At 40.8% G+C, this 24,451-nt stretch overlaps 1 protein-coding gene across 1 annotated transcript in view; it reads left to right on the plus strand.

The window, feature by feature from the left end:
• The window catches only part of COLQ (collagen like tail subunit of asymmetric acetylcholinesterase), a gene marked incomplete at its 5' end in the record, with an annotated part of 42,473 nt that overhangs the window by 14,159 nt on the left and 3,863 nt on the right, over positions 1-24,451 (plus strand). Inside the window, 13 exons of the mRNA XM_082044600.1 lie at positions 443-487; positions 1,202-1,228; positions 3,519-3,590; positions 5,773-5,835; positions 6,843-6,869; positions 7,503-7,547; positions 8,307-8,342; positions 9,236-9,316; positions 13,917-14,013; positions 15,745-15,884; positions 18,681-18,800; positions 19,620-19,740; positions 22,609-22,711. Coding sequence (XP_081900726.1) covers positions 443-487; positions 1,202-1,228; positions 3,519-3,590; positions 5,773-5,835; positions 6,843-6,869; positions 7,503-7,547; positions 8,307-8,342; positions 9,236-9,316; positions 13,917-14,013; positions 15,745-15,884; positions 18,681-18,800; positions 19,620-19,740; positions 22,609-22,711 — 977 coding nt within the window. The remainder of the gene's footprint in view (positions 1-442; positions 488-1,201; positions 1,229-3,518; positions 3,591-5,772; positions 5,836-6,842; positions 6,870-7,502; positions 7,548-8,306; positions 8,343-9,235; positions 9,317-13,916; positions 14,014-15,744; positions 15,885-18,680; positions 18,801-19,619; positions 19,741-22,608; positions 22,712-24,451) is intronic.

The raw sequence follows: 24,451 nt of genomic DNA on the forward strand, positions 1-24,451 counted from the left end.
AGAGAAATATCTTCAGGATTCAGAAGTGGTGGCAGTCTTCCATGTCCATACCACACTGCAGAGCCCATCTCACAGGTTTTATGCCCCTTCCCTTGCTGCCACTTCGGCTGACCTCCTTTGCCAGCTGACACAGTGTCTCCATGTCCTCATTGGCACTAATTCTTCAGATCTCAAACAACTTCTCATCTTTACTTTGCCCCAGACCAATTTTCTTGTTAGTTTTCTTAATTCAGAAGATGCCTCTGCACTTTGTACGTCAGTTCAACTCTGCAGCCTGGCTGTCACATTTAGAGGTCACATTCAAACACCATATTCAACACTCCAACATTATGGGTTCACACTCTTTCCAGGAGACACTGTCAGCGCCAAGGTATGAGGGAAGACAACCACCAGTGCCTCCTTACTAATGCAGTTTAATAATAACATCCGCTTTTCTCCCTAGGGCCCACAAGGAATTCCTGGTATAATGGGACCAAAAGGGGAGAAAGTAAGTGTCTGTTGTTATGGGGTTTGGTATGATCTTGAGGGACAAAGAAAGGAGTGTGGGGTGATATTCACTTTTTTTGTTGTCTGTTTAGTGAATGGTGGGCCTCATGGATGTGGGAATCTGCTTTAATTTGCATGTAAAGCTGTCTATTGGATTCAAGCTATAATATAAATCTCCATCTTTCAGTGTTCGTTTTCAGTCTTGAAATATCTTTTATGTTTTTTCAAGATAGCCACATCTGTCTAGAGTATGCATTAACAATTCAGCTCAGGTGCACGTCAGCAATCTTACTGATCCAAAAGCCTTTGAACACCCTGTCCCTCTGGGAGGCCATGAGAGGCAGAGCTTCCCCAGGCAGCATTAATTGTATGTATCAGCTCAGACATTAAAACTGGCCTACATGTTAAGTTATGGCTTCAGATCTGCAAAGCATTTGCTCCATGGTGATGTTTTAAAGCCTTATTTCTAAAGCTGGGCACATAATTATATGCTTTGCTGTACAAGATGACTGTAGATTTAGGGCTGAGAACACAGGAAAGACCAAGGAGCTTTATTAAAGTGATTGTTCTCATTTTACCTCTGGAAGCAAATTCTTTAACACAAAGATATTCCCAATATTTATTCATTTATTTGTTTTAATATAAATGCATTGACTAATGAACTGCTCTGGTTCATATGGTGCCTATGAGACTAACATATTCCTTTCTCTGGCAGGGGGAGATTGGCAGGCCAGGAAGAAAGGTATGAACAAAGGTGCTGTCTCAGAAACCTTTAATACTTGACATACAGCTGCTGTCAGAGAGGGGTGCAGATAATAGTTAAGTAAAAATTAGTTAATCATAGAATTGTAGAATCATGTTGGTTGAAAGAGACCCTCAGGATCATTGAGTCCAACCATTAATGTAACTGTGGCTCTAAACCATGTCCCTAAGAACCTCATCTATGACTCTTTTAAACCCCTCCAGGGATGGCGACTCCACTGCTTCCCTGGACAGCCTGTTCCAATGCCTGATAACCCTTTCCATTAATAAATGTTTCCTAATATCCAATCTAAACCTCCCCTGGCACAACTCAAGGCCATTTCCTCTTGTCCTATCACTTGTTATTTGGGAGAAGAGATCAACACCCTCCATGCTGCAACCTCCTTTCAGACAGCGATAAGGTCTCCCCTGAGCCTCCTTTTCTCCAGGCTAAACAGCCCCAGTTCCCTCAGCCGCTCCTCATCACACTTGTGCTCCAGACCCCTCACCAGCTTTGTTGCCCTTCTCTGCACTGTCACCAGCACCTCAGTGTTTTTCTCATAGTGAGGGGCCCAAAACTGAACACGGGATTCCAGGTGCAGCCTCACCAGTGCCGAGTGCAGGAGGACGATCACTTCCCTAGTCCTGCTGGCCACACTGATCTTGATGCACACCAGGATGCTTTTGGCCTTCTTGGCCACCTGGGCACACTGCTGGCTCCTGTTCACCCAGCTAATGTTGAAGTTTAACCTGTTTGTGCTGCTCCCCCTGGCACCCAGGGTAGGTGGCAGGGACCTCTGGGTGCAGGGCTGGAGAGCTGGGCCCTGTGGCTTCGGGAGATGTCCCAGCTGGTTTGAGTTTGAGTTTGACAAACTCCCTCCGTAAGAGCATGTGGCTCTGGCCTGACTATTAAAACAGAGTGGAAAATAACCTGAACTACGTCTCTGTGTATTGAAAAAAAAAAAAAAAAAAATACAGCAAAATAAAACTTTTTACTCCTCCAAAGCCTAAACAAGGCTCAGCCAAATACCTCCCATGGAGGAATAACCATTAATGATTACACTTACAGAGTTTTGGCACCAATGCAATATGCTGACTACAATCCTATGCTTGGTGACATATGAGCCATGATACATTGTCTAAAATATGTGCCCCTACATGTGTTGAAACAGAATATGTTATCTCAGTTGCTAAGTACCTCCATTTAATGTAATTAACTTGAAAAGAAGACAGAAATGCAGGATCAAATCAGAGATACGCAGGAGGTAGTCACTAACCAAGAAAAGAAGTTCCCTTCTAATAATATACCAAGGACTTTAACACTCTTCTAATAATACAAAAAGGATTTTGACACCAGCTACAAATCTGTAATTCAAATAAATACAAAACACATAAACAAAAGTATTTTTTCTTTAATTTACATTGCAAATACCTTACAGGAAACAAAAATAATACCTAAGTTCAAGTGTTCAAAACATAATGTCTTAGAGAGAGTCACCCACCAACCTACAAGAGAGTGTCAGCCCTAAACACAGTACCTCGGAACTTACTCTTCTGACAAAAACTAGTAGGTCCAAAAGAGAAGTTGCTCAAACTGGAAATAAAACAGTATAATTCTTGCTAAAATCTATCTGGCTTGTGGGACGTCACTCTTAACCTCAAATGTCATGATGACGTTTCTAAGATCATATTGTCAAGTGGCATAAAGTGATGGAATAGCACTAATCTGCAGCATTTTAGAAGATACTTAAAGACTGATTTACAGGCAGTAATTAAAATAGATAAATAACTGTATGTATGTAGTTTTTGCTAGTCATATAACAGCTAATAAAGAGCAATTGTAGCTAGTAATATGAGAATGTTCAGAATAAGAATATCTTAGTTAAAGATGTCATTTTGCTCTTAATGCAAGTTGGATTTACACTGATATAATTACATGCAGGTCTTTTTGATTTACATTGTCTTAATAAATGAAAAGAGGATTTAAGCTATTGATACTGGGGTTTTAGGATGATTATTAAGACTGCATGTAGATTGACTCTGTAGCTGATCTACTTATTTGAATCAGTATAACCTGGTATTTCTGCGAGCTCACACTTCCTCCAGTAGCGTCAACACAAACTGTATTATGGATATAATACTGTATTTTTTGTATTAAAAACAAGATAAAGAAGCATATGCAAGTCTTTTCCCAAAAAGATTATGTTCCTCCATAACTCCTGTCTGCAGTGGAGGCCTGTGTATAGGAATGATGTTAAATGAATTGTTGTAATCAATGTTTTCCGTTCAAGGGTAGACCAGGTCACCCGGGTGTCCCTGGGATGCCAGGACCAGTTGGATGGCCTGGACCTGTGGGACCGAAGGTAAGACTAAAATTCACATTGGATTACCTGTTCAGCATCATGACCTGAACACAACAGTTGTCTGAAGAAGTCTTTAAACTACAATCTGCAGGAGGCTGGGAAGTTGCGAGAGTGCAAGGCCACTCTGCTTGTACTATATCTCACACTACTCTGCAAAGAGTTAAGTTACTCCACCTTCAGCCTAGACCCTGCAGCACTTCTTATGTTGATTAAAATATGTGAAAGGGAAATTCAGTCTAATGAAGACTCACTGATAACTCCTGGTGTCTCACGATCACACAAATCAGTGTTTCAAAACTGACCATAATCTTTATGTCTGCTCTTTATGACGATCTCTTTGCCTGAATTTGTACTTCTTGGCAGCCTATCCGTGTGTCCATGCAATCACAGGGAAAATATCAGGCTGGAATCAGGAGAAAGAGATTATAAACCATGTGGTTTGCTGATCTGATCTTTGAAGCTCATTCCCATACAAAAAACCCCATTAATTCCTGTGATTTTTAATAACCAACAGTAGAAGAAATGGCAGAACACACTTTGCTACAGCAGAGTGGTTGCTCTGCATTTATTATAAAAGTGCTGCAAAACAGCCCTTTACTGAGCATTAATTTGTGCAAAAGGTATATAGGTCTTCACAGGAGCCACAGTATATGAAGTTTCTGCTGGTACTTCTGCGATAACTAGCTTTTCTCCAATCCAGTGTCTATCAGGCAAAAGGACTGTGTTTAAAACAACATTTTGTTCAAAGCTGCATTTTCCAGTAAATCTTTGACTCTTCATTTGCTCCATGAGAGTTAGTGTCCCCACTTCAGAGGACATGATGCAGTAGCTCTTGCTACTGCATGAATAATAGTAGGTGACTTCTGAATTCAAGCTACACCTGGGAAGCAGATCCTCAAGTTCTTCACAGCTATGTTACCTGGGTGTCCTCCCATTGCATTGTAGGAGCAGTGAGGGCAGAAGGAAGGTCCAGCTACCTCATTCCCTCACAGTCTGAATACCAAGAGCAAAGCAGGCAGAAAACTCATTCACTTGGCCTTTTCCTTATATTAACTCTAGCTTTACTTATGAAGTCTTCCTAATTTTTATTATATCTCCTCTTTTTCTGTTATGTTTTTTCATCACACTCCTAGAAGTATCCTTCACATTGGGTAACAGGGCTGCAAGTTTTACTTGCTATTTAATTCACATTCTTCTGCTTTTATTTTCTCCTCTGATACCTGTCTCCTCTGTTCTTTAGATGGGTTCCTAATTTCATTTCTTCTGGTATTTATAAATTTTTGTTTCCTGCCTGTCAATGAAGGCTCCAGTTGAATAGAGGCCAGCACAACTTTGTGCTCAATTCCACTGGTTGTATCTCTCTTTCCTCCATTTTCTCCTGATCTCTGATTTTCCCAAATTCCTGATATTCGTCTTCACTATAGTCATTCACTGCATCATCATCTTGCTGTAAATATCCAGTAAGATGATGGATGGTTTTCTTATTCCCATCTCTGTGCCTTCTATTTCTTCAGCTGGGTCTCATTACCTGTCCTCTCAGACACAGTCTTGGTTCAATCCTTATTTCTCCTGCTTTGTTTCTTCAACTCTTTTCTGAACTTCTGCTGGAGCAGCAGCCAATGTGAAAATCCTCTCCACTTCTAGGACAGTGGAAGTCAAAGGAGAATGAGAGCCAACTGTATTCTGCTGGTAGGGCTGCTGCATATCTGCGGGGACTATTCCATATTTAACCCCAGCCAGAGAAGTCGTTGTAAAGCCTTTTCATGATTTACTGGCTCCAAACCACTCTAAAGCACGTGATGTCTCAGAACTATGACAAAAGTAGTCATTGTGCCTCCCCAAACCATAAAGGCTTGCAGCAAAATTCCTTTCTTTTCTGCAACTCGGTGGAAGTGATGCTGGGTAGAGACAATACACTGTCATGCAGTAGAAAGGATGCACTTCTGCTGCTAATTTGCTTGCATGTCCTTTAATAGCACCTGTCAAAACCGAAGCACAAGTCACACACCCAAGAAAATGCAAATAGAATAATAGAATAACATATGAGCACTCAGGCAGAATATAATTGCAAGATAGACCTCTGACTACAATGCTACACCCAGCTCAGGCTTGTCACAAGTACATTCAAACGCAACCTCTTCAGAGAGCCACAAACAATAACTCTCTTTATTGACCTCTTTAGGGTGAAAAGGGAGAGTTGGGTGTGATGGGATTGCCAGGTACAAGAGGACCAATGGGCTCCAAGGTTTGTTAACCAAACGTTGCATTTTCAGACATTGGTTTCTAACGCTCTGCTGACAGCTGCTTCCCTCATGAATTTGCTGGAAAGCATTTATCAACATCTGCCTTTTCTAATACAGCTAAAAAGATACGCTCTCCTTCAAGCAAGGTTATGTTGGCTGGTTGGGCTTGGCTGTGTTTTTGTCATTTCATAAAAATGCTTTGGTGTAAATTACTGTAATGCAAAATTTATTTTAAAAGTAAAACATATATAATTGTATCCCACTAGAAAACTGGAGTTCTTAAGTGTATCTGCAGCATTTACTTGTGTCTGCAATGTTTTCCACATACCTCATAAGACTGTGGAGGTCATTTTGGTCTTCTACTAAAACTATGCGTATGTATTGACAATTGGATAGTAAATACAATTTAGTCTGGCTATTCTAGTATCTGTACATCACTATCTATAGTATAGCCTTTGCCTTTACAAATTTAGGCCACAACATCTTAAAGATACTTTAAAAAAAAAAAAAAAGTGTAATTAGTTTACTGGAAAGAAGAATTGAACACTATTGTTTACTATAGGTTTCTTAAAGAGAAACTCAGTTTTATAGTAATTTTCACATTAGAAGATTACTTAAGTATAATTTAAGGATGTTCCTCAGGGGAAAAAAAAAACAATCAATCAATCAAACAGAAGAGAAAGATCAGTGGTAGAAGTGTTTTAGATTATTATTGATGGCAACTAAGGTTTCATTCACTTTGTGTTACATTTTATCTCGTCTCAATTTCAAAAGCAATATCAAACCTGCTGGCTTTACCTGGCTTTTTCACATTGGCTTTTGGGCTGACTTGTCTTGCCTTTAATTCATATTTCAGAGCTCTGTTTCAGTGCAATCTTAGAAGCTGTAATTATTGATTTGCATTTACAAGTTGATGCAATTAATTATTTGTGCTTTGTTCTTTTGAAAGTCCTGCTTCTTGGATAATCTTGAAAGCGAGAGACATTAAAATATCTATCATTCCCTTTAGGGTTTTCCTGGAACGAGAGGAGAAAAGGTCAGTGTGACAATAGAATAACGTATAATTTAACAGTGGGAAACAGTTATGTAAAAAAAAAAGTAACAGTAAAAATGAGATTTAATTTTGATGAAGTCGAAAGGTCCCACTGAGGAATGAAAGCAAGCATTGAGAAGAAGCACAGTCCTGTGGCTTGGGCTGGGATGCTGAAGAAATTAATTTTACACTCTGTCTTCTTGTGAACAATTTACTACATTGCACCTCACTACCATTTCCCCATCTGTAGAATGGGTATAATAACCCATGTTGGCCTGGTTTAATTAGACACAGAGACAGTTTTTGCTATAAGACCATACAGTGGGACCGGAATTGTATGAAGCCAACTGGAGGAAAGAAATCAAGTCTGGAAGTATTATATCCAGGAAAGCATGTGTTTAAAGCAATTATCTAGGGAGAATGAAACCCTTTTCCTACGAGCCTTGCTCTTAATTCTGTTATAATATCACTGAAAGTAATAAGGAAATGTTTTAAGGTATCTACCATATACCTTACTCTGGGGATATTGTTGTATTCTGTGTGACTCCAAATAACACCTTTTATAAGATAAATATTTTTTGCTTCCTTGTCAAATGGTAGTAATTAAGCTGTTGTCACCCTGTTATCTCTCTACAGGGATCCAGAGGTGAGAGGGGTGACAAAGGAGTTAAAGGAGACCAGGTAATTTTCTTTTCCAAATGGCTTTGACCTTTAGCTGAATGTACAGGAGGACTAACGTAATTCTGATAGCAAAAAAACAGGAGCAGTGCGGAGGGAGGGAACCTGGAGGCATCTTCCTGGGAGGGCAAGAGTGATGGGGCAGGCAGTGGTCCTACCCAACGGGAGGGCAGTGGGGCAGCCTCAGTGTCCATGTGCCCCACAGCCCCAGTGCATAGTGGAGTGAGGAGGCAGAAGGGGATTTCCCCAGAAGTAACCTCAGTCTCTCCCAGCCTGTGCAGTCCAGAACCGTGACAGCTTGCCAAAGTGTTTTTGGTTGGTGATGTGATAATACTGTGAGGAAAAGAAAAAAAAAAGTTAAATCATTAAATTCTTGACCTGGTGGTTCTTTTAATTAAGAAAGGAAGAATAAACTGCTTTTGATATAAATGCAGAAATGCCATTCCCAAATGCAGGCATTGGGAGTTGTCCAGGTAGCAGCGTTGCCTATAGACAAAGCACAACTGGGATGTTTTTGCTGGAGGAGAAGCAGCAGCCAGAAGAGGATCAGACAGAGGAGTAATGATATCGTACAAGGGGCTTTACAGGAAAATTTTGCTTGTAATACTCCACCTACTACATCACCCACAGTGCTGAATCACAGTGCAGGTTTTTTAACCAATATCAGTACAAGGCTCTTGATTTTCTTCCTTCCAGGGAAGGTGCTGCTTTGTCAAAGATCACTCCATAATTTTTGATGCTTTTTCTCCTTTTACTTTGTAGGGAGAAATAGGCTTCCCTGGAATGCTGGGACAAAAAGTAAGTAGGCATGATGTATTGGGGAGTTGCGTTAAGTAGTGGCATAGGGTCAATGAATGGCTGCCGGGACATCCTGGAAAGTTTAAAGCATTGAAGGTTTTGCTTGACTCAATGACCAATGCTTTTGGACTTGATCAAATTCTTCATGTTTTTTGTCTTAGGAGAAAATTCTGAGATGTAGTTGTTTATTCTAGTTTCTCTTTTTTTCCCAGAACATTGTTTTAGTCATAATCTTCCTCCCATTTAACATGTTCAAATTCTTGATTATAGATTAATAACTGGCCTAATTGTTTGGGTATTATTCACCTGAAGACCATAAATATTTCCTTCTTGATACTCTGAATCAAAATGGCACTACTATAAATAGCAGTGATAATCCTGACCGGTTTTGATATCATCGTTGTTCTCTACTTAAAAAACAATCACAATTCAGATGTTGTTTTATGGATAGAAATCTTACATGAAGATAATTTTGTCTCTAAAATTAGGGTAAGGAAATAATAGTTGCTTCTAAGGAGGCTAGAAGATGAGTGAATTCATGTTCCTTTCCCTGAGTGATTTTATTACACATGCACCTTAAACACAAAGCAAGATATTGACAAAAGGGTCAGAGAGTTTTGCTAGACTTGACCTCCCCATGTCTCCAAGCAAGTTTCTGCTTTGCTGCTTCTTTAGGACAGGATTTTTCAGGGAAATATGGGTAAATTGTAAGAGATGTTTTTCACTTCATGGTTGTTTTAAAATATTTCATCATAATGTTGATGTTCTGAGGAACAAACGGTGGTAGCATTATCTAGAGGAATCACATGAATTAGAGAGTAACGGAGGTATAAACAAGGCAACATAAATTTCTGTATTTAATGTCCTGTTTCCTTCTTTCTGCACCCACCAAGGGAGAGATGGGCCCGAAGGGACAATCTGGAGTACCAGGACACAGAGGACCTATAGGAAGACCTGGAAAACGAGGCAAACAAGTAGGACCATAGTGTTTCCCCTTCCCATGACTCCTGGCATCTGTGTGGTTGTGGTGTGGGACCATGTGGTCTGTGCTCTCGATACCATATGATTTGTCACATCAGGAGTGGACAGAAGCCCTGAAACATCTCACACGCATGCACAGCCTGTGCAGGAGTTAAAGCCTCAGCTTTAGAGCCAGAGCCTTATCTGCAGCATTCACCTCACTGGCCACACACCATGGATAAAGCTGTATTTTTCCTGGCTTGGTAATGAACTTGAACATAAGTTGAGCAAATCTCAAACCCTCCCTTTGAATCCTAAGCAACACAGAGCTATGATCCCAGCCCCACCTGATGTGTAGAGAGCTGGCACAAGGTCCAGGTCTCAGTGTGGGACATAGCCCTGTGGGGCCCTACACGTCATAAATCCCTAGCCCTGAGCCTAACTTAGAGGGATGGGCTGCTAGATTTACAGGCAGCTTGGTAGGCTGCAACAGCAAATGGGATATATCCAAAATCCAACACATTTCAGCCTGCCCAGGTGCCAACCTCTGCCCCTCACAAAAAGCAGTTCCTGGACGAGTGAAGGAATGTTTGAAGGAAAACACTGGGTTTCTGGGGCTCTGCTTGAGGGAAGAATTGCTGCAGATGCTACAAAAACCAGCCTCTCTCACCTCAGCTCCAGGCAGACTGACAGCAACTGCACCTTGCAAGGGCCATCCCATTGCCTGCCCATGAATTTTCTCCCTGGATCTCCAGTGCAAAGAGCTACACTGCTTCTGCTAGCAAAAACATTGCTTATGTGCACTGGCAGTAACCACCTGTACACTAAGAATAGTGTGCTGTAATAGATTAAACTGGTATGTGATCTGTGGCAATGAAAACCACTGGTCTATACATCCAAACCTCGCATTACAGTGTAATACACCCCTTTCTCTAGCACACGCACTAAGCGTGCATCCAGTCTCTGTTCAGGCTCTGTTGCAGCTGCCAGGCCAATCTGGAGGATGTTTTTTGTCCACACCATCTAGTATGGTTGAGTCAGGCATTGCCCAGGCCCAAGCGTTGGTCAACACAGATCAGCTTGCAGAGCCACAAGGACTTGGAGCTGTCTGACACACAGGGCAAAGAACCAAAGCACTAAAACACCCTCTCTGTTTCTCCCATTTCCTCTGTTAACACTAAACCAAGATTGATTTGTTATAGTGGATATTTATATGACTGTTCTTACCACACTACTGCATGCCAGGGACAGATGCTTCTGCTCTGGGAAAGGTCAGGAAGACACATAGTGACATTGAGGGATCACAATCTTGTATGGAAGCCTTTCAGAAATGAGATGGTTGACAGATTGTCCTTACTTAGGGCTCAAAATAATTATGCTGGCAGAAAAAAAAAAAAAACAAATCAGAGTTTCAGGTGAATTGTAAAGACAAGGAATTGTGTGTAAATTTGATATCAACTCCTCCACTATAGTATTTCCCAAGAAGGAGGTAGCAATACTGATGTAGCTACCTGCTCAAGTCACCAAATGGGCTTATTTGAGAGCACCTCTCCCTGTGTATTTTTTTAAGCAATGATATTGGGGATACAAAGGAGACCAGTTCCTGTTCTCTGAATTGGCACCTGCAGAAACTGCTTATTTCTGCTGATGGTCAGGGAAGGGAACCTGTTCTGGTTACACTGTTTGTTTTAATGTATGTCTGCTCAGATACAGGAACTGTAGACCTTGTACTTAATGGGGTCAACTAAAAGCACTTTATTTGCAGTCTGGTTATGCCCAGCCTTGCAAACAGAGGCACATGCTTCCATCACTCTTGCTCTGATGATGTCAGCTAATATCTGAAGCAAAAGAATAGCCAATGTGGGGAAAAGTGAAAGTCGGGTGTTGGGAAGGGAATACTAGGTCACCAAGTAGGGAAGGTATGTGCAGTGTAAGTCTGCTAGATGACGCAGAAGAAATATTTTTTTCTCTCCTTGTTTCATCAGGTTGTAAAAGCTGGTGTGTGCTCTTTGCTGATGTTCTTTTTTGGTTGGTTGGTTGGTTGGTTGTTTCGTTGTTGTGGTTTGTTTTTTTTTTTGTTTGGTTGGTTTTGGTTTTTTTTGGGGGGGTGTGTTCGTTTGGTTTTTTGTCTTTTCGCAAACAGTAAACTGTCCTTGTCTGTCTTGCCAAAGTAATGTGCACAGAATATCTTCGCGTTAGCATAAGGCAAAGATGCAGTGCCTGCGGATTGCCTTGAACTGAGTGCACTTTTTACTTGACCTTAGACATTTTGTCACATTACACGGTGTCTTAATCAAAAAGTGGTGACATAAGGCATGTCATAATTTGAGGCAACAATAGTGTGACTAAAAGAACTATAGTCTGGCCCTAAATTAGGATTTCCAGGCCCAAGGCTAACTACACAACCCTTTCCTTGTGCCGTGAAAGCAATTTCACCATTGATCTTCTGCAGGAAAACCGGGTTTCCCCCTGTAATTGGTGAACTAGCCATTTCCTTTCCTCTTTTCTAATCCTTTGAAAAAACTTCAGAGTGGCATTTTAAGGCTGCTGCCCTTAAGTGCTGTAGTTGTCGGGCTGCTTGTTCAGCTGAGAGGATCGTTTCCATCAACATGAGGACGTTTCCTGTTTCTTGATCCTGCTGACATCCCTAGATAAAAGCAGCTAAATTAGGAAGGTGTCACTTCCACTTCCATTCTGAGACACATCTTGATTATCCCACTGGCTTCTTCAGCTCTTCCCTGCCTCTGGAACAGGCTCTCCCCAAAAGGTAGCCACGAGGTGGGAGTCACAAGCCACAGCCTCACTGCCCACAAACTAAACACTGAAAGCTTTGTAGCTTGGGTGTTGACCCTAAGGAGCAAGTTTAGGGTCTCAGTCTTGATAAGGAGGAATGACTTAGGGCTTTAGATAGTGTTAGTTCAAATGAAGGGAGAAGAATGTAAATATTGCCCATGGGAAAAGCTTTTCTGAATGCCATGGGTTCACATAAAAAAAAGACAACTCAAAACAAAACAAAATCTAAGGCAAAGATAATTCATATAAATCTTTGCCATTATTATTTAATCTATTTGTGCTAAACAAGAGAGCATTAAGTAATCATTCCTCCAAAGCAGAAGACACGGAAGACAGCTCATTTTCAGGCAGCACATGTCGACTGGAGCTGGCTTGCCTCTGCTGGATTGTTATTGTGTGGGGGAAAGAGATTTCCCACAGATTTCTTGGGGTTACAAAATCCTGATCTGCTACTTCTGTGTTCAATAAGGCAAGAAGTAATTAGGGATCAGCATCACTGACATTCACATAAATCCTAGGATATTTTGATGGCACAGGGCTTATCTAATAGGATTAAACAAAACAAATATTCAATTAGTTCTTTATGGGCCATGGCAAAATCAACCTTTCTCTGTTGAAATGGTACAAGTGACATTCAAACATATCCATGGGATACAAGATATTATACAATGAAAAATTATCTTAGCATATACTACTATATATGCTTTATTACTCTGAAATTAGACAAGCAACAACCCATCTTGAACCCATGAATGCACATTAACCTGGAATTACACCATCTTCAAGGAACCAGTCTCCTTTGTTATTAAAGGAAAGCTTACATACCACTCATCATTTTTGTTATGCTAAATAATGTATGCTGCTACATAAAAATCAAATCAGATATTTAAACTTTAATCTATGTAATACACTTCTGAAATATAAAACTGAGAAATCCAAGTCTTGGAGAGTACATGAGCAGGAAGATAAATATAGTTATTTTTAATAAGTGTCACCATATTAAATTCAAGAGCAAAAATCGGAAGGTGCTGAACAGTTCTAGGGTGAAACTTTCAAATGCCTAAGGGTACAATGCACAAAAAAGCTCACATGAGGCAAATTAGGGCTGATTTTAGAGAATATTAGCCATCGTGTGGTAACTGTGTGTAAACTCATTGCCCATAGGAAAATGTACAGCATTTTGACTGAGTGATAAGGTACCAGAGGGCCACCACTTGTCAGCACGGTGTTGCCACACACTACCTTGCTTGCTTTGTGATGATTTGTTAATGTAACTTTACCCACGGTGAAAGTCAAGGAGACACAGGAGTCCCAGCACCTAAAATACTTTTGAAAACAGTGTGAGCCTCAAAGTCATTAGTGTGCTTCAGAAAGCCTGCACCCTAAGAAATGTCACTGTAGAAGCCTTTGACAACTCCCTAATGTATTTTATCTTTTTTTCCCCAGTGTGTATTAGTGCAATAACTAAGGATTTCCAGGGTCAGCTGCCCTGACTCCTAGAAAGCTACCAGGGTAAAAAGGCATCGTTAAAAAAAGGCTTTCAAGTGATTGAAGTTGGAGCAGGGTGATTCCTGACTCCACACAGAGCAGATCTCTTGGACCTTTCACATTTAGGAGCAGAAGTCCTGTCTGGACATGCTTTTCTGTCTCCATGTAGAAGAGGACAGCACCTCTTCCCCTGGAGTAGTGACTCTGAAGCTCATGCTGCATGCTTCTACTGAAAAATGTCTTGGCTTTCTTCAAAGGGAAGCCAGTGCTGGCTGGAAGAGTTTGTGTGTTATTAATAGTTTAGCAAATAGATTAATGTCTCCTTTCTTCTAGGGACTGAAGGGAGATGTTGGACCTGCAGGTATGATGGGTCCACCTGGAAGGCCTGGTCCTTCTGGCCAGCCAGGCCCCCCTGGACCTTCAGGATCAGGTGAGTAGGAGGTCAGGTTTAGGAGATCTCCTAAATAGTGTCGCTGCCCCCCAGCCCCTCCTGACCCATCACAAAGCCTACACAGACCCCCTTTACAAAAGGTGCTCCAGGGTTTCATTTGTTTCTCCACTGACAGCAAGGAGAGGATTTTTCCTGAAAGCAGAATATGCCATGCTTGTTTGTTACAAGGACTATATACACTTAACCTTAAAGTCTACATTATGGCTTCTGATGTTTCAGATAAAACCAAAAGCATGGGCTGTGTGGTTCCTGTGGGACTTTGGTAGATGGGGATGATGAAAAGTCTTCTGGCAGCCATGGAGGAATTAGTTAATCTCCATCATCAAAGGTCTGCTGCTTCTCCAGATATCTTAGCTTACAGCAAAAGGCTGTGATTTCTAATCAGTCAGGACGTACCCATCCTGTGAAGCTCTTTACAAGAAAAACAGATGAGACTCAAATTAGAATGGCATTAAGGAAAGAAGGGAAGAAAAGAAAAGGGATAGGAATCAGAGGGGGAAAAGGGCAGTGGAGAAAAACTCTAACTAAGTGGTGGAGATCTATGCTAGCTGCAATTGTGCATGTTGTAGAAATTAGAAGAAGAATATTGTAACTGATAATTGTACAGTTTCAAAGCTATGAATACACATGAACCCTGGGCAGCTTGTGAGACCAAGCTTAAACATGACCCGCAATGTTCAGTGACAGTGAATCCTCAGGTAGGATTTTCTCAACCCAGATATATACCAAATTATCCAACAAGCAAAACCTATTGGAAACTACTATTGCTTCAACTGGCATGGAGCTGCTTGTATTGCGACCCATCTGTTCAATGTCCTCTTCCATTTTGCTTTCCCATTTTCTTCCCTTGCTTACATCAGTGGGCAGGAGGACTCTTTCTGTGGTGGTATGAAAATGGTACATCTGTGAAGCTGGGGGCTGCTTCAAAATATTCACATATCTCATGTCTCCCATTATGAAACTTCTCCATCCTGAGTAAATTAGCTGGAAGTTTTCAGAGGGCAGAATTTCCACCATGCCAATGGGAAGGCAGCCAGGATCTTGAGATTACTTTTTAAAGGCTTTATTCTATCCACAGGAAGTTTATGTGTCAGGTTTGTTAATCTTTTCCCTCTGGAATATAAATTTTGTTCCTAAAGGACCTTTCTGTAATGATGTCACCACTTGCAGTGTGAACATGTTGACTCATAGTCTAATTCTGCAGAGTAGCACATCCTTGCCAAAGTTTGAAAGTCAGAAAGTAGTATTTCTTTTAAATTGTATTCATAGCACTCCTGTATTTCTAGTTGGGTTTTCCTGTACAGAAACCTCTGGAACAGTATTGCTCAAGTGTTTGCACAAATGCAGAAGTCCAATGTGTTGTGGATGTATACAGACCTTAATGCCTAGGTGCTGTAAAGTGATCTGTGTCTTCATGTCCTGAATTTCTGTAGCTTCAAACAGGCTGACATTTATTCCAAGCAAATGCTCTCTCTGTAACAGTGGTAGGAAAAATTAAAAAGTGATCTGAAATAATATGACTGTGGTACAAACTTCAGCCTTTCTCCTGAAGTGCTAGAATTGGTGATTCTGGTAATTCCTTCCCTCAGTTCCCAGTGGATTTGGTGGGAGATGTGCATATCTGAAAACTTAGGTAAACACATACATGCTCCTGACCTGTACTTTTTCCACTGAGGCTGCCCTTGTACAACCTGGCATTTTGTTTCCTAGGACGATTTGCAATAGGACCAAAAGGGGAAAGAGGACTTCCAGGGCCTCCAGGAAGATGTCTCTGCAGACCCCCACAACATGTGAATAACCCTTCATATGAGGAATCTGTGTTTGGACAGAGTTATCCAAAAGTCCCCGCAGTAAGTAGATTTTCTGGGAGAGAATGTGAGCAGTTCTTAAGTACTTTTAATGTAAGAGGTGGCGTACACACTAATATTTCAGATTCAACAAGGAAGATGTCTGGATGTGGGCAATGTGTGATGTCTAGTATGCAAAACCTCTGAGAGCCAGTTGGTGCGAAAGAGTTTGGTCTTGTAACCAGTCTGAGGGTTGTGTGATTGAGGTGCTGAAATGCAGCTGTTTCAAACTATCACTAATGTAGCATGTGTTTAGATACCTTTTTTCAAGCCTGAGGAAGCTTCCATCTCCGACTGTATATGTGTAATCTGTTATTTCTGCTTCAGTAAACTGAAATATATTTCAGATTGGTCAGTGAAGTAAGCTTCTCTTTCTTGCTTATTTTTTAGATCTTCTGAAAAGACAGTGATTTCAGAATTGAATATTGGGGTCAAGCATTTCACATACACAATAGGATTTCTCCCAAAGCACAGTCCCTCTACCAAAAAGGAGCATCCACAAATCATGAGAGTCAAAGTTCCGAGCTTCTATCTGTAGACGTGAAATTTATATAGCTAATTTCAATCTCTAGCCTTCTTGAAAACATTTTTACAAGCAAATTGGGCAAAGTGCTTTAAAGGACAAGTCATTGGTGAAAAGTGACCTAGCAATCTTTCATCTCTGATTTCTTTGGGCTTTGTAAATACCATTTCAGTACTTTTCCTTCTGCTGGTCCCTGCCTTATTACTCTGTGCATGGTATCACTTAATCAGCAATGAAAATGCTACCTTTCTGCTGTGTACCAGCATTAGCCAGGCCACTCCACTCATGCAAGTGGATTTTGCAGTGTCTGGTCGTCTCTGAATGACAATAAGCAGCGATTAGCTCTGTTAACTTTCCCATCTGTCACATTGTCAGAAAGCTGTTACAGAGTGTGAAAGGGACATACTCACAACACTGTGGGTTAAACTGGGTGATTAAACTCAATCTTTTGCATGAGTGTGCTGCAAGTCTTGTCAGCTGCTCACTCATCCCCCTCTGTGCTGTGTTACAAAAAAAGCCCCATTATTTTTAAAACATTGGTGAGAGAAGAAAGTACATGAAGTAAAGGTACATATAACATTGTGTTGGACATGACTGCAAAAAGCTATCACCTACTTCATGGCATGGAGAGCTTGTAGGTTAAGGTGTACAACTTGCAATCTTCTCTGTAGGTTTTACAACCCTCCTTTTCCATTTGGCATAGTTTTATATTAGATCTTAAAAGATGGTAATGAGAGTGTAATTACCTAAAGCATAAGTACCCTACACTATCGCTATGAACCCTCATTTGATGATGATCAAGTGCCGTTTCATCCTCAGAAATGTGGGATGTCGAAGAGTCAAGGCTCAGCTCTGGAAAGTGGAGCACTTGCAGAGCAGCACTCTCCCTTTGCCTGCGCCATTTGTTTTACTCCCTTGACTGCCAAGAGCAGGAGCTTAAACATCGCTATTATTTATTCTGTTCAGATCCCTGTGCAGCAGCTTGGAAGCCTGCCTTGTACTACTTGAAAACTGTTGTCAGGGTTTCTTTAGCTGCACATGGAAAAGCAGCATCCTTCAGCAGCATGTCCCCACAACCATCACCCACTCACCCCTCAACTCCTCTGGTGCCAGCGCTGGCAACAAAGCACTGTTTTCCTGTCACTGGCTATGATTAATTTTTTTTTTTTTTTAAATCTTTTGCAATTTCAAAGGCCAGTATCTGTAAAAGAGAGTTTCAGAGAGAACAGATCAGCTATTGATTTCAAGAGAAATTAGAGCTCTGGGGTTGGGACTTGAGCTCCTGAACAATTACAGAATTGGTTCTTTGCTGGCTTTCTGTTTCTTTGCTTTCTTTTATTCAAAGTGAAAGAATTTTTATTCAATGCCTCTGTAATGAAATTGGCTTTTGTCAAGGGCTATGGGAATATTCTGCTATGTAAAAATTTCAGGGTCATTTGTTTTAAAAAGAGCCAATTTTGTTTATGCTAGTGGGAATCAGGCTCTGCCTTAAATCCATTTTGCTCAGAAGCACTCCATTTACTTTTTCTTAATTTAAAAATGGTTTGATTGCTGCTAAAATTAATTTGATTAAGCTGCTGAAGGAAGAGGTTGTTTCTTAATGCCCCTTACAGCCAGTTTCAGTGACTGAGACATTTAAAAAATTGGAAAGAGCAGCTCGTCCTCATTTTTCCATTTTGAACTAATTTTTTATTGTTTACTTGAAGACTTGGCTTTAGACTAAGATATATGCATAGGAAAAAAAAGTGCATTTCAATGCAAATTAAATATAAACAAAGAATAAAGTAGTAAAAGATAAATGGACACTGCATTGAGCAATGCATTATTTGTTCTGTAGCCATGAGCATGCCTAAAAAATTATAGACAAACCTACGAAAGGCACTTATGCCCATATGGATTTTGCAACTGTTCCAGCATCTAACCATCTGAGAATCTGATTGTTTTTCTCAGCAATGACTGGGCAGGTATTTCATGACCACTACCTGTGGATGTGCATTTTGAAACAGAGGCTGTTTGTGTCACAGGTAGATACTCAGGAAAGACCATTCTCCTTTGGAAACTCGTGTCTCTTCTCACCAGTCACAAAGGAGCCTCTTATGGTCTGGCAGTCCATGGGTTTAAGTTCTCACACCATTCTGTTTCTGAAAACAACCAAACCATTTTTCTGTGTCATTATTTACCTGTTTGCAGATACATATGTCTGCAAAACTCGATTCTGTGACAATCCAACACACTTCTTGAGAAGGTTACCAATCACCTCTTTTTCTGTGCCCCAGATTTTTGTGGTGAATAATCAAGAAGAACTGGACCGGTTAAACACAGAAAATGCCTTAGCTTTTAGAAGAGATCAGAGATCTTTGTATTTCAAGGATACCTTTGGATGGCTCCCAGTCCAGGTGAAAATATGACTGTGGTCTCAGAAAATTCGTGAGTGTATGTTTCATGTTCAAATACAGAACATACTTCTGCACTTACAGTGTCATAGAGAATCGATGAACCCAATGGAGAAAAAAAACCTCATTTTTGAGCACTGCCACAACTGTACATAATCCTGTGATTTTTGTTCACAGGAGTGTTAATCACTGACGCATTAACTCATCAGTGTTGCAGGTTTTGCTAACCTCCCTGTGAACCAGGCTCAACTGGTGAACAAACTGGGGCTGAGTTTGGGGAATTAGATTATTAAAGAACATTTTTGTTTAATACAAGAATAAGGTGAAACTCACCAGGGTACAAAGTTGTGGAAAACACAAACCCCACAAAACAAAACCTTGTATTTCCTCATTGGTTCAAGGAGATAAGCTGAGTCCTGCTTAGAAAGAAATTCTTTACGGCGAGAGTGATCAGGCATTGGAATGGCCTGCCCAGGGAGGTGGTGGACTCACTGTCCCTGGAGGTTTTTAAACTGAGATTGGACATGGCACTTAGTGCCATGATCTAGTAAATGGACTGAAGTTGGGCCAAGGGTTGGACTCGATGATCTCTGAGGTCTTTTCCAACCCAGTCGATTCTGTGATTCTGTGTGATTCTGTGAAATCATCATCAGCACCCTTTGTGTTTCCACTGAATCAGATTTTGTATAAACCCTGTGAACCATCAAACAATGGGATGTGAAAACTTGGTTGTGGGACCTGCTTCCCACAGCCCTTCACCTCTGCTTGCTGGCCAGGCTGCTTGTGGTCTGGTCAGTAACCACTGGGTGTTTGTTTGGCCAGCTCAACCCTTTCTACCCCGTGGATTATCGCTTCGAGGACAGCGGTACCTGTGGAGATGGGATTGTGCAGGATGGGGAAGAGTGCGATGATGGCAATGCCGTGGTGACTGACAGCTGTATAAGTAAGTTACAGTGCGTCAAGCGCAGCCTCCTTCTGCCATTAGTTATGCATTAGTTGTTTTCACGGCGTGCACTGCTGTGTAAATCACACTGATGTTTCACTCAGGGGAGCTTGTGTGGCTTGCGACTTGAGTGCAGACGTGGGGATCCCAAAACAGGTTGTCCCTAAGATGGCGTTCTTTAACTGGTGTGCATGCAAATGAGCCAAATTCTGCACACAGAGAAGAGCTATTGATTTTATTACAGAATTGTATGAGTCTGGATGCTAGATCAAACTAGTATACTGGCAATACAAAAGTCTCAGTCATTTATACAAAATCTTATCACTATATACACAACCTCGGGCAGCCCTGTAGGGCTGATTGGTTACAACATTTGCATACAAGGTATATAACACTGTTCTTACTATGCATGCTCAGTAAGTAGGGGTCCTCTTCTGGAGGCGGATAGCCTTCAAAAAGGAGGTGAGCTTTTGTGTTAACATGAGATTATAGTGAGCAAAGTTTAGTTTAGGTTAAGCATGTCCACAAAAATTGGCAATAACCACTAGATACTCAATCAGCTGTCCATGGTTGACTTCTCAATTCCAGAATAGGTTTTGATTTACAATTAAAAGTTAATTGGTGCTAAACATCTCATTTATTATTTTTATGAAGGTTAACCTATGCTAGGCAGTTCATCTATTATTAGTCCAATATTAACTTACTAGTAAGCCTCATGGTCAGGTCTTTTGACCTATCCAGAAACAGGGAGAGGGAGGCACAATATGTGAAAACTGAGGTCCTTGGTGCATGTGGATGCCACACAGCAGCACAAGATGGAGGTGATGCCAAGTAACCTCATTGAGGACTGCGTACCTCACCAAGCAGGGGTGTTTGCAGTCAGAGCAAAACCACTGCATTTCAAGGGCCGAATTCAGCAGCTGGTTTATATGCACACCCTCTGCAGGGGGTGCCAGCATTCTGGCCAAAAGATGTAGCTTACATTTGCGGTGCACCGCAAAACCCCTTAGGATAGACACTGAAGCTATCTGTTTCTAATAGTAAGCTAGATCCTGGGTCCAGTAAAATCACTTTGGATTTTGTTATTCACTTGCATAGGGAATGTGTCAGCCCACTTCTTTCACTGTTAGGTTTATACAACAATTGATTCCTCTCTGGTCAACCTTCCTTTCTTTTTTGTGGCTGTGAATAGCAAAGAGCTTTTAAGCATAGAAGCATCTGTGACAACCTTCACTCTGGCCTTTCGGTTACTTTTACAGCTTGATTCATTCCCCAGAGCACAGGACTCTGCACCATCTACAGCTGACACACAGCAGGGTTGGTATTCTGGCAGTTCTAGCAAAGGGATGTTTCTTCGCATTTCAGAACAGGTATCAGCCAACACTGAAAGATGCAATTTTTCTTTTTCATTTATAGAGCTCTCAATTTTTTAAGCCTGACTTTGAAAATTAGGTGTATGCAGCCATGCTCTATGTGAATTTGTCCATCCATCTGTTCACCACCACCCTTCCTCTCATAACCTAGGAATCGCAGCCAAATCCCCAATGACAACAGGAAAGAGATTTCAAATGCGGTTCAGCTGGTATAGACACACATATAAATGTTCCTCTAAGCTTGCCTAGCTGCAGAATAATCCAGTGAGAGAGCATGAGCTTTCCAGGCTCCAAGCATGAGAAAATGATTCAATTAGAATTTGCAATCAGCCATGGGGAACAAGCATGCAGGAAAATACTGTTCATTATTTCTAGTGCCTGCAAAATTATACATGGTGTGTCTGGAGGCACATCATGTTACCTTGTGCTATACACTGGGCAAAGCTTCAGGTCGGTTGAAACCTTACAGTATGAAGATTTCTGACACTGATGTGATCTGAAGAGTTATCATCGAGTTACGTGGAAATGACCACATTGTCATCGCTCTGATCTCGTGACTGAACCAGAAGAAAAAACGTTAACCAAATGTTAAGTGGATTTAATTGTAAAATAGGCTTGTTGTTTTTAGAAGCAGCAATTTCTAACAAATAGATCCTTGGTGCAATTAATGAGTGATTTCTGTTTGTAAATAACCCACTTTAACTCTTACAAACTCCTCATTCTTGAGAGTCCTTTTAGTCCATTGCTTAATAGTGTCTCTGAGAAGATCTCAAAATCATTTTAGCTAAATCAGTTTGTTAAAACTATACTCATAGTCAAGAAGCTGAAGATGTTAAAAGCAAAGTCCAGTTGCTAAAATAGAAAAAAAACCCCAACACAAATTACTTCAGCCTACATGCCATCCACCATGAAAAATTGTTACAAGGCCCACTCATGCTCAAGTCAGTAGGAATCAGCATTTGGAAAAACATCTTTTTGGCAATCAGTACTTTTTTCTTTTTTTTTTTAATAGACAGGCTATACATCTGCATAATTCTATTAATACGTGGGAATTTGCAGTAGACACACGTAGATACTGTACAATACTGGGTAAATGTCTAAGTTGAGATTTTCAAGCTACTTAATGACCTCAGTGTGGTTTTTTTTGAAATTGTGGCCTCCCCAGATAAGTTTATGCTTCCTTTAATTTCTTTCTGGCAGTAATTATCCATGGTAATAATAACTCTTAGAATAAATGCTCTTGCAATGAGTGTTTCTGTAGTAATTGCTTTTAGTAGTTATACATTCTTGCCCTTGGTCATTGAAATTAGGCTAAAAAAAAGGCATATTATTTGTAGTGAAGAATATTGCTCCTCCTAAGACAGTCCTTACAGGGTGCTCTCCCCAAAATGCCTTATTTTATACTTTAACCTTAAAAATCTAGTTCCACTTACCTCACCTGCCTCTTTTACATGTCAAGTGCCTTGAAGGTATTTCTTTCTGTATTTTTCTCTAGGATGCCGCCGTGCTTACTGCGGGGATGGCTACAGACATGAGGGGGTTGAAGACTGCGATGGGAAGGATTTTGGATATTTGACATGTAAAACATATCTCCCTGGGTATGTATGAGCTGTCTTCACTTTGTTTTGGGGTGGTGAGTATTTTTGTTTGGTTTGTGCTTTTCTTTTTTTTTTTAATATATCATTTTTGTGGTGTTTAGTTGGTTTGGTCTGGTTCAGTTTTCTTTTTTCTTTTTTCTCATTGCCAGCTTTAAAAGAGAAAAGTGTTACCCACTTAAGCCTTGTTCCACTGGGACCCCTGCAGGTAGTGTGGGAGAAAGAGTTTATCAGATTATTTCTGCACATCATTGACTTGGAAGGCTAGATTTCATCTCTCAGTAATAAGCACATGCCTCTGACTGTACAAAAATGAATGAAGGTCACATAGCCATATATTTGCCCATTGCTTGCAAATATTTCCTCATTTGGTCACATTATCGTTGCATTAATGTTCACCCATAACACAGTAAGAGTAGAAACAACCATGAGACAGAAGTGATCACAGGAAAGGAAAAAAAAGGAAAGAGAAAAAAGAAAAATGAAAAAAACAAACCCCAATCTCCAACTGACCTCCTGTTGCCCTTACCACTAATGGGTACTCTGGGGGTATCTTTATTTCTGAATCAACCAGTCCTCTCCCAGCCTTTCCAAAGCCCAGGAAGTTCACTCAACAGCAGCTGCAAAGCCATGCATCTGCTCAGCAATGTCCTTCATTTCAAACATCTGCTTATTGTTGACTTGCCTTCTCTGCCTTTGTTTAAGCAGCTTCCTCCGGTCAGCATTCTGCCTCCAACAGCAGCACTTCTATTTAGCTGTCAGGTATTGTTACTGGCTAACAGGAAACATTTAATTTGCAAATGAAATTATGCGCAGAGCCCTCATCATTCATGGAAGAATAATGTGCTAATTGGCAGGAATCAGAAACCACAGGACGCCTTTGTAAATCAGGTGCTGTGCTAATCCTTGCACTGCAATTGTTGGAGCACTCCTAGTGTAAGAGATTACTAAAACCAAGACCAGCAAACCTGACAGCCCGAAACATTTTGCAGACAACTCATCTTCAGACAGTGCGGAGCTGTTTTCTACTGTGAAAACTCTTCCCTTCTAAGAGTCTGAATTTTGGTGCCAAAACCAGCACTGCAGCAGCTTGAGAAATTTTTACAAATTTCATTTCCCGTGTCTGATCAAGTTGTGAAGAGCAACTGCTATCCTTCATTTTTGTGTGTGCAGTCTGCAAATTATCTGCTAAACTAAAGAAAAAGCTGTGAATCATGAGTAAATTGGGATAAATATGTAAGCAGGGCACTCCCATGCGAGTTTTACCCCAAAGCACCTTTTCCTCCTGCTGCAACTGATTTTCCCATTTTCTACTCTTACCAGCCCCCAAATCCTCACATTTCACACATGTTCACTCCAGATTTCATGTTGTATTTCTGAGAATATGGGTTATCCCAGGACATACTTTCAAGGACCTGCTTAATGGCTGCTTAATCCGCAATTTTTGGATTGTTTGATGGGTGAGTTGTTCACTTAGACATATGCTAGCAATAAAACTGCATCAAAATGCTTATTTTATTAACATCTCTGGTCAGATCTTCAGTAGGTAGAGTCACTGCAGCTCAGTTTAAACCAGTAGAAAGAAAAAAGTCACTGTTTTTCTTCATTTTGTAAGGAACCTTTGATTTACTTTTTTAATTATTATTTCCAAGGTGGGCGTGTGTCACTATCATTGTTTCAAGTACATGAAAAATAAGTTAAAGGACAGGTACAGTCATGCCTTCTGGAGCTATTGGAAGTAAC

Source organism: Streptopelia decaocto (genome assembly GCF_964273445.1).
Source record: "Streptopelia decaocto genome assembly, chromosome: 2".
Lineage (NCBI taxonomy): Eukaryota > Metazoa > Chordata > Aves > Columbiformes > Columbidae > Streptopelia > Streptopelia decaocto.